This window comes from Pollachius pollachius (genome assembly GCF_949987615.1).
Source record: "Pollachius pollachius genome assembly, chromosome: 3".
Lineage (NCBI taxonomy): Eukaryota > Metazoa > Chordata > Actinopteri > Gadiformes > Gadidae > Pollachius > Pollachius pollachius.
In genome coordinates this window covers 16,335,352-16,352,041 of record NC_136936.1, presented here as the reverse complement: position 1 = coordinate 16,352,041, position 16,690 = coordinate 16,335,352, and the positions used below count along the sequence as shown (strand labels likewise).

General features: G+C 44.4%; 2 protein-coding genes across 3 annotated transcripts in view; one reads left to right on the top strand and one right to left on the bottom strand.

Moving 5' to 3' along the window:
* Nucleotides 1-1,082: 1,082 nt before the first annotated feature.
* shox2 (shox homeobox 2) lies at nucleotides 1,083-5,937 on the bottom strand (the record flags this gene model as incomplete). The annotated part of the gene is made up of 5 exons (XM_079733485.1): nucleotides 1,083-1,376; nucleotides 1,814-1,902; nucleotides 2,167-2,224; nucleotides 4,405-4,613; nucleotides 5,691-5,937. 5 exons carry the CDS (start codon nucleotides 5,935-5,937, stop codon nucleotides 1,083-1,085), a joined length of 897 nt encoding a protein of 298 aa, XP_079589611.1.
* A 2,622-nt stretch (nucleotides 5,938-8,559) lies between these two features.
* The window catches only part of rsrc1 (arginine/serine-rich coiled-coil 1), a 106,046-nt gene continuing 97,915 nt past the window's right edge, over nucleotides 8,560-16,690 (top strand). Inside the window, exons 1-3 of one of the 2 annotated variants that reach the window (XM_079733897.1) lie at nucleotides 8,560-8,624; nucleotides 9,071-9,274; nucleotides 11,271-11,393. In XM_079733897.1, the coding sequence (XP_079590023.1) occupies nucleotides 8,593-8,624; nucleotides 9,071-9,274; nucleotides 11,271-11,393 (359 nt within the window). In that variant the 5' untranslated portion in view covers nucleotides 8,560-8,592. The remainder of the gene's footprint in view (nucleotides 8,625-9,070; nucleotides 9,275-11,270; nucleotides 11,394-16,690) is intronic. The other variant, XM_079733898.1, reaches the window with a different exon arrangement.

The following is a 16,690-nucleotide window of genomic DNA, read 5'->3' as shown; positions in this document are numbered from 1 at the left end:
TTGGCAAATCGATAGAATCCCATTAGAAAAAAACTCCAAGGAGGATTTGTTGTTTTCCTCCAAAAAGGAAAGGTCATCATTTGGAAATATCGAACCTATACGTGTATATCATAATCGAACAACTGAAGGCCATTATACATGTATAACTTCACATTACTGCTTTAGTCTATTGTTTTACGTATGGCAGGTCGTTTATAACAAACAAGCCTCAAACATATCGGTCATCATATGCTGATGACATTGTTAACATATAATGATTGTGGCTGTAGAGAAATGGAAATGCAGAATTCCAAAAACCCAAACTAAATCCGTGAGGAAAGAAAATTCATGTGAACACTGCAGAGGCAATTTTACAATTCGGACAAGAAAGAATATGAACTTCATTCTCTAGACTTTCTACTTGGTGAATCATTCTCTCTTCCTTCCTTTTGCAGAGTTTGGAAATATATAACGAGGCCCGCCTCTACATAGTTTTAAAAAGAAGTCAAAATGCAGAACAGAAAACAACAGCTGAATGGTTCGCTTTGTTAGACAAAAAAATCGACCGTTCCAGTTGCGTCCTTCACCCTCCGTGGTCTCGTGTCAGCTCCATCCAAGAAGCTGCGGAGACCTGTTTTTGTGTGAGTGTGTGTGTGTGTGTTTGTGTGTGTGTGTGTCGGGGGGGGGGGGGGGGGGGGGGCGTGTGTGTGCTTGGGTGTGTGTGTGCGCGCGCGTGTGTGTGCGTGTGTGTATGTGTGTGCGCGCGTGTGTGCGTGCGCGCGCAGGGGACCTTGGAAACGTGGAGCCTCGCTCCCTGTTCCCATTTCCCCCCCATGCGCATTTGGCGCCCAAAATTCACTTGCGCGTGGCTCTTGCCAGTCTTTCCATCTTTGTTCATAATTATTATTTTTTTATAAATAGCCTATATTTCTTTACTTATACACGCTTGTCCTTCATTTAAAAACAAAGAAGAAAACATAAATAGTGTCCTTGATTTTTCACTTTGTAAGCGACCTTTCGGTTGTTGTTGCTGTTGTTTAACGCTCAGTTTGATGACTCGCCGTCAACAGCAGTGACCTTCTGAAAAGCTGCGGGTCCTGGCGTCACAGTCCCAGCGCGGCCGTGTGTTTTTTGGCCTTGAGTCTCAAGTCAGCGATGCTTGAGTTTTTGTTGGTGTTCTTGGCCGCCGCAGCCGCGGCCACCACCGAGGCGGCGGAAGCAGATTCAGCCGCGAGCGTAGCCAAGGGCAACCCGAACGGCGGCGCGGGAAACATCATGTAAGGCGCGTGCGCCGCCAGGTGAGAGTGCAGGTGATGGTGCGCGTGCGCCACTGCGCTGTCCAGCTGCAGTTGCGCCTGCACCTGAAAGGAGAAGGGCGGCACGTTGCAATGACTATCCTACGGGACGCACGAACGGGAGAGAGGGAGGAGAACACGCGTTAACTTGGTGCAAAAGGGCTCAATAATTCACATGTGTAAATAATAATAAATAAATAATGTTGTTCATCACTACCGTTCATTTGAATGGGTCACTGGTTATTAGTGTAAACCATCACAGTGTAAATTAATACATTTATTTTGTTTAGAGCTAAATAAATGCAACCACGGCAAAAGTATTTCCTTTTTTTCATTTACATTCCTTAAAAAAAGATAAAGAAATGTTCTTATTAGTTAAACTCCGTCATGCTATACTGGCAAAATATCTTAGCGACTATTGCAACAAGAGTTTGGCTACACTGGAAATCGATTCTCCATAAGACTTGGAAAGGGACTGTGCCAAGACAGCAGTCCGGGAATTAGAGTAGTCAAAGACTACACGCTTGAAAGTCACTTGCCTGTTGGAATGGCATCCGCAAGGCCCCCACGTTCACATACGGCGCGACACGACAAGCTTCAAACTGATTCGCTGCTCCAATGAGGACGCCTTAATGGGGAAAATAGATTAGCATGATTGAGCGTGTGAGATATACACAGGCCTAATCTGGAAACACTACGAACTTAAAGAATCGTAGAGAAAAAAATACAACAATACTTGATGTTCAATTATTGCTTTTAAAATTGCATGTGTACCACCGATAGGCCATCGCCAAAGCACGCTTGTTCATTAGGATATAATATAATAGATTTCTTGCGTGGAGCATTTGAGGACAGATGTGAGTATAGGAACGGGTGGAGCATCAAAGCCTACCTTTGTGTAGTTGGTTCTCCTGCTTCCTGCACTTGGCTCGTCTATTCTGGAACCAAACCTGCAGGGACAGAAATTAATTAGAGCCCTCTTGATTGGCAGCTGCTTGTGGGGGCATGTGTAATTCCTCTCAAAGTGACAACAACCGCAGAAAAACAATATCCCAGAGGAGCCCTGAAATATTAATGGCGCTGCTTAACCCCAGATTTTTAATGATTACATTTAGCTTACAACAAGAAGGGGGAGGGATGGGGGGAGGGGGGAGATAACAGAGAAAATACATACAAAGATAATTGATTTTAAAAAGCGATAGAAAAATAGAGGTCTACCGAAAAAGGATAAAGTAGTCCCTATTAGAAGAACAAAGTATCCATGTTCAAAATGTCCAGGCTATAATAAATAACCTTGTCAGTGTGGGTTTCATCTTTCTGTAGATTAAGCTCCCAGAAGAGCAGAATGACTCTCAGATATCGAATAGCGGCGTGCTATTACGCTTTGGTACATCAGAGCCAGGCTATCTGAGATACACTCTCTTCTTTTTCTCAGGCTCGTTAAATAGCCGCAAAAATTAATTACCCTTATCTACAGAAAATCTATGTAAGTGAAACGTTTAATTTTTTTAAATTTTCTTTCAGTTTTGTTTAATCACCTCATCAAACGCTCTGTTTCAAAGGATGGCAGTTTTGTTTTCTAATGGCCCTTGACGTCAGTTGTAGGCTGCAAATTGTAGTCTCCAATATTCTCAATGGAATAAACATTTTATTACCATGTTGGGATACTTTGCATAGTCCAATCATGTTTCGGAAATATATCTCACCTTTAAAAAATAATATAAACATAATGCCAAACGTCCTTTAAATTAGCTGTAAAATAGTATTGAGATGGAAATAGGCCTATTATTTATTAAACTGTGATTCATGAATCTTTAACACTAAATTATAGGTAACACTCGTAGTGTTTATAGTATTTTATTTGAAATTATTGTTGTGATGAAGCTACAAAAAGGCTATTGTCAATACAATTGGATCTTAGCATATACCGTGTAGCAAAATGGGAGTAAACTGCATATCTGGATTTGGGTAGAAGATAATGCATAATTTATGATAATCCTCGAGCTGTGCTCCTCGCACTCGCCTCGCTCGTGACAATACGGCTCGCTAGAACTCCAGTTCACGCCGCGAGACCCCTGCGAAAGCGCGGGATTTAACTTTTTTTTGAAAAGGGGGGGTTAGCAATCTTTTCTCCCGTTTGAATATATATATATATATATATATATATATATATATATATATATATATATATATATATATATATATATATATATATATATGTCAAACTCGATCAATAGACCTGTGCCGAGGGTTGCTTGGACGGCGACCCGGTTTGGAGGTGGATAGGCTACTTCTTGAGATATTTGGGGGTTTTATCAATCATATGAAAAGCGATATGCTCAATTGTCACTATTGGGCTCTGCCCTTCTCCTATTACACAAAAGATTGAGCCCCTCTCCCCTCTCTAAAGGCCTTATTAGGTTTCGGTACAGATGGTCTTTTCCAATGAAAACGGCAGCGTTGATAAAGACGGCCTGCGTGACAGGCTGTAGCAATGACGAGCATGTGAACGTCTTATTTATTTTTTGTAGGCCTAGATTTTCCCTAACTATATTAAACGGACTCATTGCATGGTAGGCCAACAATATAACAGACCATAACAACAAACAAAGTCATGACAAAACAAAGGAAAACGGGGCAAACACGATTTAGTAATGTTGCAACGTTTCCAGATTATTGGCGGACCCAGACACATAAACAGACGCACGCGCGCGGGCGCACACAAACACACACACACACACACACACACACACACACACACACGCACACACACACAACCACACACACACACAAACATACACACACCAACACACAAACATAGGTCCTACATGGGGTTCTTAATTTAAAAGGCCGTAAGTGTGTACAGCGATCCAATTTTCCATTAAATCACATTAAGGCTGACAACAGCAATGAACGAATAATGGCTCAAGTCGTTCTCGACAGGAGTGTTGTTTATGAAGAAAATAATTACTCCGGTTTCGTAAAGCAATTTAATTAAATTGTGTAATAATACAACAAGTAGGCTAATATGTGTATACAATTTGTGTACTTGTGATGGCTGCTGTTCTTATTATTATGATTCATATTATTATATATATTATTATTATGCTATCATTGTTATATGGCTCACCTGTACTCGAGCCTCGGACAGCCCCAGTCGCTGGCTTAGTTCCTCGCGCATAAACGCGTCGGGGTAGTGGGTCTCGTCGAAGAGCCGCTCGAGCTCGTTAAGTTGCTCTAGCGTAAAGTTAGTCCGACTTCTCCTCTGCTTGATTTTAGTCTGTGCCTCGTCCTCCAAAGGCTTCGAGTCCTCTTTCCTCTCTTTCATATCCGTGTTACCTGCATGGCAGAGATAAAGATAAGAGGATAACATTTCTTTCATATCCGCATTATTATAAAAAGCAACCACATAAAAATGTCAGAATGTTAAAAGAGTGATGTGGCCTCGACTACAAAACGAGAGGTTAGCACCGCGTGACCTTGATCCACGTGGAAGGCTTCCAACATGTTCTCCAGCATCACAGCAATATCAAACCTCGGATGTTTTGTAGAGCTACATAAAGCTATTTAATTATTTACTCCCTTATAAATATGCATTAGCATGTCTAAAAACAAGCTGGTCTCCTTATTTTCTTTTTAGCTTTTTAACCATGTCAAATAACAACTGATATTATGTACTCGAAGCAGAACTTTGTGAACATTACAAAATACATGCAGGCTTTGTTTCACATAAATGATTGTACAGCAAGCACAGTGCACATTCAGTGGTTTATTGGTTAACTAATATTAATATTAAATACACTGATATATATTTTTGGGATAATGTGGGACGTTTAGCCATACACACAATGTATCTTATTTTAGGCGGAAACAGGCTATCATATGGATTGTTCTTCAAAATAAAGCTTATATAATTGTACACTTCAATGTAATAATATACAGATAAATGTTTAAGGAATAAACACAATAAATAACGTTTGAATTGCAGGGAACATTACTAATCAAATAATTTGCATGGAGTAGGTCTATAATTTTTCCATTTCCCTGGTTTAATTTCATATATGATAATAGAAAGATTATATCGTGTCATTGGGTTCTTTAATGTCATAAATCAAGAAGCTAAACATGACATTGTTGTCATATTTGTGCCATTTCTTGTTATTACAAAATTGGGCAAATACTCCTTAATGCCCCTTGCACATTTTTATTTAACAGCTATGATGTATTAATTACATTCTAAATAAAACCCAATGCAATTGTAGCCTATTTGAATGTGCTGCAGTTGACGAACAACATCCACGTCATTAAAATAGATTTACACAAAACAATAACAGTCCAAGCCCAGAAATGAAAGCCAGGTTGTTTAAGAATTCGCAAAAAACACACAGAAATCCAAAACACAAACACGACGTATACCTTCAATGAGTTTGGGGCTCCCCGTGTCCCTAGTCCTCTCCGAGCCCAGCATGTCCCGCTCCCTGCTCGGGGAGCGCACGACACCCCTCGAAACGGCACTCACTTCCTCGCGACCTGGTTCCATAGATAGAGGCTCCCTTCCCCGCGTCGACCCGTTCTCCAGCACCTCCCGATACGTGATCACCTCCTTTTTTTCCTTCACTTTTTGATCAAAAGACTTGGACACAAAAGCGGTGAGTTCTTCCATCATTGCTTTCGCCTCAAATATTCTCCGTCTTGTCCTCTCCTCACTCTCCCACCCTCACTCACTCTCTCCCTCTCGCCGTCGCACTTGCTCTGAGCTCCACAACAGCTTAAGACATCAATAATGTCCGTTCAAGTCGACCACATAGGCAAGGTGATGTTGCCAACTCTCTCGGATCTCTCCCTCTTCTGGGCTCAGGTGAAAACGTCAGAAAGATATCTCAGGCAATTCCTCTTGGTAGCGGAGTTTGAACCTGCTGGTGTTCCGCAATTGAAGTCACAGTATTTATACTTTGCGACGCCTGCCCCTTGATCCGTGCAAATTACCTCCCCTCAGGATGCCGGGATGAGCCCCCTCTTCCATTCGCTATGCAATGATAGGCGATAGAAGTGGGAAACATTATCAGCACAGCCCTTAACGTTTCACATCGTCCTTACGAGGTTGCTATTGGTCATTAATCCAAAATTGACAAGAAGGACTAATTAATTTAATTATGCTCTGATTCGTTGCTATTGTCCCGAGTTAGTTTTTAAACACCCGGGAGATGGGCAGGATCTCTCGCTGAACTCTCCCTCTCTCTCTCTCTCTCTCTCTCTCTCTCTCTCTCTCTCTCTCTCTCTCTCTCTCGCTCTCTCGCTCTCTCTCGCTCTCTCGCTCTCTCCCCCCGTCTCTCTCTCTCTCTCTCCCCCCCCCCCCCCCCCCCCTCTCTCTCTCTCTCTCTCTCCCCCCCCCCCCCCTCTCCCTCTCTCTCTGCAGAGGTGTGGCCAAAACCTAAAATGACAAGCTCGTGTGGAGGGAAGCACATGTATAAGGAGCTTCCTCTGTCTCTCTATGATCTGGGAGAACAGAGACAGCGACAGTTATGACGCGGGAAGGTAGAGAGCGGACCGACCGGGACGCTGAGAGGAGAGGACCGCGCTGCAATGAAGCATATAGGGGCTTTTCGTTTAAACGATCCGGGGTCGGAAATAAGTATTGCCCCCCTTCAATTATTGACACTGTAGCATCATATTGGTCGATCAACACGCTGGCAAAATATATTGTTATCCAAGTAGCTCACGCTGAAAAGAATCGTGATTCCTTGAAAGTCGCTCTGATTTTTAGATGATGTACTAATAGGCTACTTCCATTATTATTATTATTATTATTATTATTATTATTATTATTATTATTATTATTATTATTATTATTATTAATAGCATTACATTATCAATACAAATAATAATAATACAAATTATAATATTAATAATAAATAAATTACAATAGCATTTGGTTAATAATAATAGTGGCCTGCTTTTAGAGACACATTTCTAAATCCATATATAGGCTATTACACTAAGCTTATAATTAAAAGTTACAGATGTAAACGGTTTTATGTTGGTTTATTTTTGTAATCAGCAATCGTGTATCTAAAATTGTAGTCATTAGTTAAAACGGTATTCCAAATAATATGAATCCTCAGCGGACCTCTTTTAGACCATTAGGATGTTAAATAGCTGCTAAACGTTTAATTATAATGCCTCATGCGATGCGTTGCCATTGGGCTTACTAATTAACGTTTTCTTCTTGCTTTCCTACTAGAATTATTCAGTCTTTGAAAAATAAATAAACAATTGTTCAACAGCGTTGAAGGTAACTAAATGCCATAGGGACAGAGCAATTAATTGAAACGAAAAGGCAAATACGAACACACATATAAGGTAGGCTACAGATTCCTTTTCTAAATTGCTCTGATTAATTTAATGCAAAACGTGTTTATTAATAATCTATATTAACACCTATTTGCAGTTTAAGGGTCTGGCAACCCCCATGATTAAAAATTAATATTAACATTTAAATTCTTCAACTTTAGGAATTAATCACTTTCATTTATGTAGAATCTAACCATATTTATTCTACTCTACAACGCACTGTTAGGCTCCACGCTGTAATCTGTGCCATCATTAATTTAAAGTATAAACCCCATTCTGGCTCTTCCTGTCCCATCTCCATCCGCGAACCTACTTGATGCATAGGCCTACTAATTGCAGCACAGCATCCTCTATTTTAACATGCCTGCATGCCTGCTATTCTTGCCAATATGAACAGGCCCTCTTCGTATGTAGTTGTATGTATGGCAAAGTATTTCTGATTTGATAGTCTAGGTCTAATACAACTCATATTAGGCCTTTATGGTAGCCTAATTGACTGACAGCCTATAGGTCAATGTGCATTTATATTATTCAGAGTTTATAATATCATAGGAGGAACTGGTGAATGTTATTTGGCCAAAGTCAACCTTTAATATGGCAATGGCATTCCCGTTATTAATACAGCTCTTTGGGTAGGCCTATAATCAATTTATAATTAAGCTTAATGATACAATTATTGCATTATCACTTTTTTAACATTTCAAAAGGTCAACATTTAAAAGCTTTCTTTCCGCATTATTGATACATTACTAGGTAATATACTGTATATACTAAGGTATCACGGTAAAACAAATGCACATCTGTGTGTGAAATTCCTGATAGCGCTGAGTGCGGTGCAAAGTATCGATAGCTCTGCGTTCGACTATTCGGTCTCCTCCTCATTGACTCTATCGGCTAGCAACCATCACAGTCTAGTCAGAGCACGGCTGCACCGTGTTGTTGTGACTGCTATGGCTGTAGTGAATGAATGAACCTTGGGACCAGAGTTACTACTCAAAGGTTTGTAGTGGTATCGTGTTCTCCTCGGGGATAATAACCTTCTTCGTTTTGTTCTTTATATTAATATGTGGTGGAAAACGCGTCTTCAGGCGCTGAATTGGGTAGTGGTGAACTGGCATCAATGCACCAGAGTTAGCATCGTTAGCTTGCAGATATTCCTAATAAACAACACTTGCTTAGGTTGCGTTTGATATGAGCCCTAGATATATTTATATTGACAAAGTCAATGAGATCAACGTTGTGTTGTAACGTTAGCTGTGTGTGTCGCAATGTGTTAATTTATCTTCACTGTGTGGTCTGGCTGATAAATACAAAAGGGTGTTAGTTGCCGCCGCTTGGTTAAACGTGGTTCACAAATACACATCTACGGTGATTGTTATGCCATGGTCTTGCCAAAACTCTTGATTTACACCGACATGGTATGTGTTAACGCCTTATTGTACCAGGGTAAGCAGCACCATGGGTCGACACTCCTCGGACAGTGAGGATGACAGCAGAAGCAAAAAGAAGAAGAAGAAGCAGCAGCGTCGTCGTTCGTCCTCCTCCTCTTCATCCTCGTCTTCGTCTGGAAGCAGGATGACCAGCAGCCGCAGTAAACGATCCACCCGCCGTAGTCGTTCTCGATCAAGAGATAAGGAGAGGGACAGAAGGTGAGACTATACAGAACAAGTGATGTCACTCATTAAGGGCGACACAGGGCTGTGGATCTATATGTATACTGTCCTTAAACTAGGGGACTCACAAGCACAGACCTCAACACTTGATCAATACACAAAATAACATCTTTGGTATGTGGAGGAATAACCTTTTAATTCATAAGTAAAATATATTGTGGGCTCACTTGTTTTGCTTGTTTTGACTTGAAAAGTCAACATAGTACTTTGTGGATTACTCGGGTCCAGTATATGACTCTGTTTTATAATCCAAGTATTCCAATTATTGCACATGACCTAATATGTCATGTTTGTATCATAATTAATTCTTCCTGTGTAGTTAGGTTTACAGGTGTGACAGTGGTCTGTTCCAAGAACATTTATAAATACGAATGTCCATCAAAGGCAGTGTTAGAGGGTTTCATTAACTAACACATATTTTCACACATTGATATAGAAATATATAATTTAGACCAGATTCAACAATACACAACTTGGTTACCTTCTCAAATGAGATGTATTGAATTGATGCTCCTATTTTCATGTTTTTGACAACAAACACATGAGGTTGATAATGCAATGATTTTATCAAAGTGGACAGTCTTAAGGTTTGCCCTAATCTCCACAATTTGTATTTCTCTGACAGCTTTCATAACATTTGATTCTCATGAAATTTTTATTTTGTTTTGAGGTGAACCAGGAGAAAATCATGATTTACATGGGGATCTAATTATTGATCATGTCAAACAATGATTTATAACAGGTAGTCAAAAAGTTATTGGCAATAGCTTGGTAAAGGCTACTGGATAGCTTTAGTCAATTTTTTTCTCCTTCAATGTATTCCAGTATTGTCCAGCAGCAGTTCAGTCAGAAAGTAGTTCAACCTTAATTAAGCACTCTCACAAGTGGTTGAAGGTTGGGCCCTTCCAACCAGTCACTCCCTTCATCCACACACCCACCCAGGGCTGCCACTGTGGTGGTGTGTTGCTGTTCAGGCAAGGCCACTTGGTGGTAATTATTCATGAGGCTTGGTCAAGGTCCTTTACCACTGATGGGAAGTCATGGCATGTCTGCCTTGGTTGGGGCATAAGGGGGTTAAGATCAACAGCATTCAACTACATGAAACAAATCTTTATAAATAGTTTACTTGAAGTATGATAATCTGTTGCACTCTGTCATGTGACTACCACAGCAAGTTGCAGTGGTAGTGACTGGCACTTATCAGTGCATGAACAGGTGTGTGTGTGTGTGTGTGTGTGTGTGTGTGTGTGTGTGGTAAAACCCAGTGGCCTGTAGCAGTTGTTTCATGAGGCTCTGCTCATGGGATACAGCCTTTAGAATACTAATGGCTCTTCCCTGGTGACTCTAACTGAAACAAATCTGGTTTGATAGTTTAGCCTCAGTGTTATTTGTACTACTTTCCTTGTTCTTCTTCTCTCTCCCTTCTCGCTAAACTCCCAACGGACCATGCCAGTATTGTTTTTTTTTCTTCCGCTAAACAGATTTGAGTATTTTGCGGTTTGCAAAAACAAAGAAGAGATTTAAAACTGCCTCTTTAACTGTTTTTGGAGGAAGCATCCAGGGTTGTTTCAAATGAAGCTGCTTCATCCCATCAGTCTGTGTTCAGTAGGTTGTTTACAGAATAGATGCGGCACACACTGGCATCGCCACATGAAAGGGCAGGGGTGCAGCATGGGGCTGCTGTGGAAGAACTGTGATCTACCATTCTCTCTCTGTCTCTCTCCATACATGCTCTCCCTCTCTCAATATATTTAAGCATCGTTCTCACTGTCATGTCTCTCTCATGTTTGCATGTTTCATTCTCTTAGCAGTTAGTGTTGTGATAATACTGACAAAAACAACAACTACTGCGCTGAATACACTGGGTGCTGGCACCTTGGCTCTAAACAGCGGAGTGAAGCCCGGAATACAGAGGAGCGTTTGAACGGCACCCATGATGTTTGACTGTGTGCTCCGGGTGGATTGGATCCAGGCGCAGGAGACGCTCCAGCAGCAGCTCATCCCACGGGTCGTCCCGCAGGAAGAGGAGCCGCAGTGCCGACCGGGACAGAGGGAGGGGCCACCGCTCGCACCGGTCCCGCAGCCGCGACAGAAGGTAGCGTCCTCCGCCAGATGTACGCCCCCCCACGTATAGAAGGGAGCCGTGGTCTGGTCGTGTATTTAGTTATAGTTGTCCCATTAAGTACCAACCGTAATTCCTGTGCCACACCATGGTTGTGCTCTACACGAAGACCATCATTGTATCGTTAACATGTTGTTAAATCATTTAGGTAAGTTAATTTGATAATTTTGTGTCAACATACAGTCAGCGGGGGTTAATCACGTATGATATTGTTCTGATTCATTTATCCCTATACATGCTTGGTTGGTGATTATTGTTGAAAGGGTTTTTTTAAGCAAACTACTTGTACATGCAAGATCAATGTTTGAGCACCTGCAATAAACCCGGCCTCCCAAAGTAAACACACACACACGCGCATGTGAGCACAGACACTCACATTCAGCAGTGTATCTGTTACAGGAACAAACAGGGGGGGCTTTCTGTGTGTGGTGGTCCATGTCATTAGCATAGCTAATCTGGTGCTAATGAACCAGTAAAATCTGCTGGTTTTTAAATCCCTCACACAGACACATCACACACACACACACACACAGAAAAGATTGTCATAATGTATGCACGTGTGAGGCCCCCGGTTTACTTGTGGGGGTTGTGTAGAGATCATTGTAATCACAAACAAAAGAGAGAGCGAGCGATTTATTATCTTCATTACAAAGTGAGGCAGGATTTGAAGGCCTGCCGGGACAGTTTCTGACTGTGGAGGTTTACTGTTACCTGCGTGGTGACTTGCATCTGGTTTTCTCGGCGCCTCCCACCCTCCCTGCCCCCTGCCTATGGCCTATTTGCAGGTTCCAATGGTCATTAAAAACAGCAGCAGGCAGTGGCGTGATGCGAGATGAAACGCGGGGAGAGGATTTGGACTGGATATGATATTGATATTGGTGTTTACCGAAGCAGTGCTGTGATTAGGCTTAGCGCTGTGTGAGGGGCGGAGGGTGATCGGGAGGGAAGGGACATGCGACTGTGTGCAAATGAAACTGCTTGTCTAGTGATACCTGATTGACTCTTAAGTCTCGGTTTGTAGGACAACTAAGGGTGTCCTCCCTTTGCTCCTCATTAGTGGGGTATGTATGTGACCTACGCCTAGACATTTTACACAATGTTGATGGAGGTTGCAGTAAAATATAAGGCAGTTGGGGTTTTCTAATATTCTACTCGCCGCGTTCGGCGCGCGTGTGCGTGTGTGCGTGCGTGCGTGCAAAAGTGAGCTAGCGGATAGATCAGAGGTGGATTGAGTGGACAGGACCTACTGATTGATACCAACAGGATATAAGGCACTGTGTTCCAACACAGACACACACACAAAAAAGCAGAGGAAAAGGAGATGCAAACTGGGATATGTAAACTGGTAGCTAGAGAGCCCGGAGAGGAGAGGTCTTCCACCTTCACTCTGAATGTTAGCCTCTGGTGAAAAGTGACGTGCAGGCCCCTTTGTAGGTCACCACCAGAGAGGCAGAGAGATAGCAGGAAGATGCATGGTGGAGGTTAATAGTGGAAAAGACAAAGGCGGCTGGGGAAGGAGAGAAATTGCATGCGCCTGAGTGAGGCGTATTATTCAGTAGAAATGAGAATAATAACGCCTGCATGGGAACATTGCGAGGGTAAGACGATTAGGGCCATGGTAGGACCGCTCGGGCTAGAAGTAGCGAATATTATTACCATTTTTATTTCAGTTCTATGTATAAATAAAAAATAAAGATATGTGAAATGAGCAAAGCGCTCCATCACGTGTTTACCATTTATCATTCCCCCCACCCACTTTTTTTTTTGTTGCCTGTCCTTTTAGTCTGTTTCCCCCCACGTTCAATCAGGGCAGAGCCTGGTCCCCCCAGAGGCAGCCAATCTTGCCCTGAAATGTAGAACAGACAAGAGGAGCAGATTACCTATTTGCCATTAATGTTTATTCTCTTTGATCTGAGCCGGCAGATCTGTGTGTGTCTATGCGTGTGTGTGGCTGTGTGTGTGTGTGTGTGTGTGTGTGTGTGGCTGTGTGGGTGCGCTTGCGTGTGCAAATGCGTACGAGCATGACGGTTGGCGCACGAACAAACACGCAAGCAGGCACATGCAAGGCCGCTTGATCGAGCGTATGCACGCGTGTGTGTGCGTGTTATCATGCACACACGTTTACCGGGGGAGATGTGGTGCCCCGGTCCACAGGGGGAGAACAGAGCGGAACAGAGTGCAGTGCCGTGTGCTGCGATCTGATGTGAACTCAGCCCAACAAAAGGTGCGACGTAGCCCCCCCCACCCACCCCCCACCACCACCCTCATCACAGGCGGATCACAGGCGCGCCGTTTCGGATGGAGCCCAGCGGAGCCGCGTCGATCCTGGGCTCCGCGTAGGATCGCCGCAGCACGGGCGTATAAACCTGTGTGTGGCTAAGTCACTCACTCACTGTCATTCACCCGTTCAGTCAGCTGAGAGCTGCCTAAAGATGCTCCCGGCTGGGTGGGTGGGTGACGAGGGGGGTCTGCTGTGTTGGTGTGACTAATCAAACCTGCAAAACTACCGCCTCCCCCCCCCCCCGTCTCCCCCCAATGAAATGAAGACGCATCCCATTGACCCTTGGTTATTTGACATGCATATCTCCTTCTACGGAGCTCTGCTCATAGAGGCAGGGGTGTATCGACGGATGCATAGTACACACACACACACGCGCACACACACACACACACACACACACACACACACACACACACACACACACACACACACACACACACACACACACACACACACACACACACACACACACACACACACACACAAATGCCTACATTGCTCATTAATATTTCAGGGCTGTGTTGTGTTAGCAGGGCAGAGTGCTGGCGTCAGGGTTTACCCTCGCTAACAGCCGAGCCGCTCCCCCCCCGCTTAGCTGTCAGGACTATCAAGAGCGGGAGACTTCTAATTATCCACTAATCCCCCAGAGGAGGGACGCATCGCACGCTGAACAGACCAACCGGAACCGCTGGGCCGGTCGGTTGGATGTGGGCTGGAGAAGTCTCCACCGCCCGCCTGTTGCCCTGGAGACGGGGGGAGGGGCTCCCGTGTACAGGTCGCTCAGCTGACTTGGGGTTAAAGGGGGTTTCCGGGACATGGGTCAATCCTGTTTTGTCTCAAAGTAGCGTTTTATGTGTTATGTCAATCAAGCCCCAACACCTTTTCCTTTTGAGACCCTGCCTCGGTAGTGCTCTCTGGTTCCGACAGAGCAGCTCGTCGTTGCATCCTTTAGATGCAGTTACCTGAACTCCGGGGAGGGCTTTGAACCGGGCCCTGTGAAGTGAGGCCATGGTCAGCCAGAGCAGGGCGAAGCACACCAGCCACGTCCGGGCTTAACGGTATCACTCCGACAACACGGGAGGGGGGGGGTTCTCTGCTCCGAGCACGGGGGGGAGAGATCACTCAGACACTCCAGGCCAGCAACGAGAGAGCGTGTACTTTTGCACACCGAGTGTATATGTGTGAGTGATGTCCGAGTATTTATTTCACTCCAGCAATCCCCCCCCCCCCTTCCCCCCTCCCCTCTCCGCCCGAGATGAGGTGTCGTACATCTGCTTGATGGTTTCTCCTGCCTCGAGTCCCCACAGAGTGCATGCAAGGTCAGCTGAGCTATTAGGCCGAGGGGGCGGGCGGGGGCACGGTCTGATGAGAGAAGAAAAGAGGAGGTTGTGGAAAAAACGAGCGAGAGAGCGAGCGGGGTTTACTTGGATCAAATAGAGATGAGATAAACAGAGGCGAAGTGGTCCGATACAGTGAGGAGTCTCACCCTCCCGGCCTCCTCTCACACCTGACTCTCCCCCCCCCCCCCCCCCCTCCCATTTTTATTGTTTTGTGTTGAAACATCGAAACATCTGTTGATAAGGATATGTATGTGTCTGTATGCACATGTGCGTGTGTGAGTGAGTGTGAGGCAGGTGCATCGGGGTGTCGGTAGGCGTTCAGGAGGGAAATGCCTCTGAGTGTCTGGTGCAAAGGACAGGGAGAAGTGGAATCAGTTTTTTCCAGGATCCTGGAAATCCAACTGAATATAACTAACTGTTACAGGATGACCGCTGGTGTGGCGTGACGTGAATGAGGACGAGGAGCGTGCATGGGCGTGATGGTGCGAGGGCTTTTTACGCTTTGCGTCTTTGCTGTGATTAAGTGGACGTCATCCGACCCCTTGGATGTGTGTGTGTTTGTGAGTGTGTCTAAGTGAGTGTGCAGTATGGCCGCGTAGGGCTTTGAGAGTTTGGGCCAAAGGAAGGGTCTATTATTTATAAGCCGTATCTAACCCATGGGCCCTTACCTTTCCCTTCTACTTTCCACAGACTCGTCCGTCTCCCTTTATTCCTTCATTCGACTGAATGACATTCAGGCCTTTCTTCCTTCTTCCCCCATTACCCCGATTTGCAAAGTGTTGATTTAAACTGAAGGATGACCTGGTTTGGTTCAGCTGCGTCTTCTCTACTCCATAAAAATCAACATGCTTCCAGTGGAGAGATCTAAACGTGTTTGTTGTGTTTTTTTCTCTCTCCCTCTCTCTCTGTCTCTCTTGTCTGTCTCTTCTCTTTCTTTCTGACTCCCTTTTTCCTTCGCAGTGTTGTCTTTTTTTCATCCCCTATAAAGGCCAGTCACGCTCGGCGCGGCTTTGTTGTCAGAAACCTTTATTTACCAAAGGGAGGAATAAGTGACTGACATATACAGCCCCTTTCATCCCCACCTCGCCGCGAGCACTGTTCCCCTCCACCGCCAGAGGAACCCCACCCCTCCACCGCTGCCCTGCACCCTTCCATCACCCCCCTCGCTCCTGCCAAACCTCGCCCCCCCCCCTGCCCCCTCCATCCATCCAACCCCCCAGGCTCACACTTCAGCAGCCCAGCCCCCTGGGTAGCAACCTAGCTGCAGTCTGTTGTGCTGCGCGCACACACACACACACACACACACACACACACACACACACACACACACACACACACACACACACACACACACACACACACACACACACCCTTATATTTATATATAAAACTCGTTGCAAGGGCAAACACACTAGGGTTCTCATGTACAAGATCAAAATGAGCGAAGTAGCCCAACAGTCCCAAACAAAGATGAGCTTCAACATCAAAACATGGTTGGCCCCTTTTTCTGTTTACGTCCATCTGTTGGACAATGCTTGAAGAGTGACAAAATGGGAGCTATTATACTGTAACCGCAGTCGGTTGGCAGGTGGACGTTTGCGACGCATCTCGGAAAGGGATGAAGACAGTGTGAATATCCTCCAAATCAC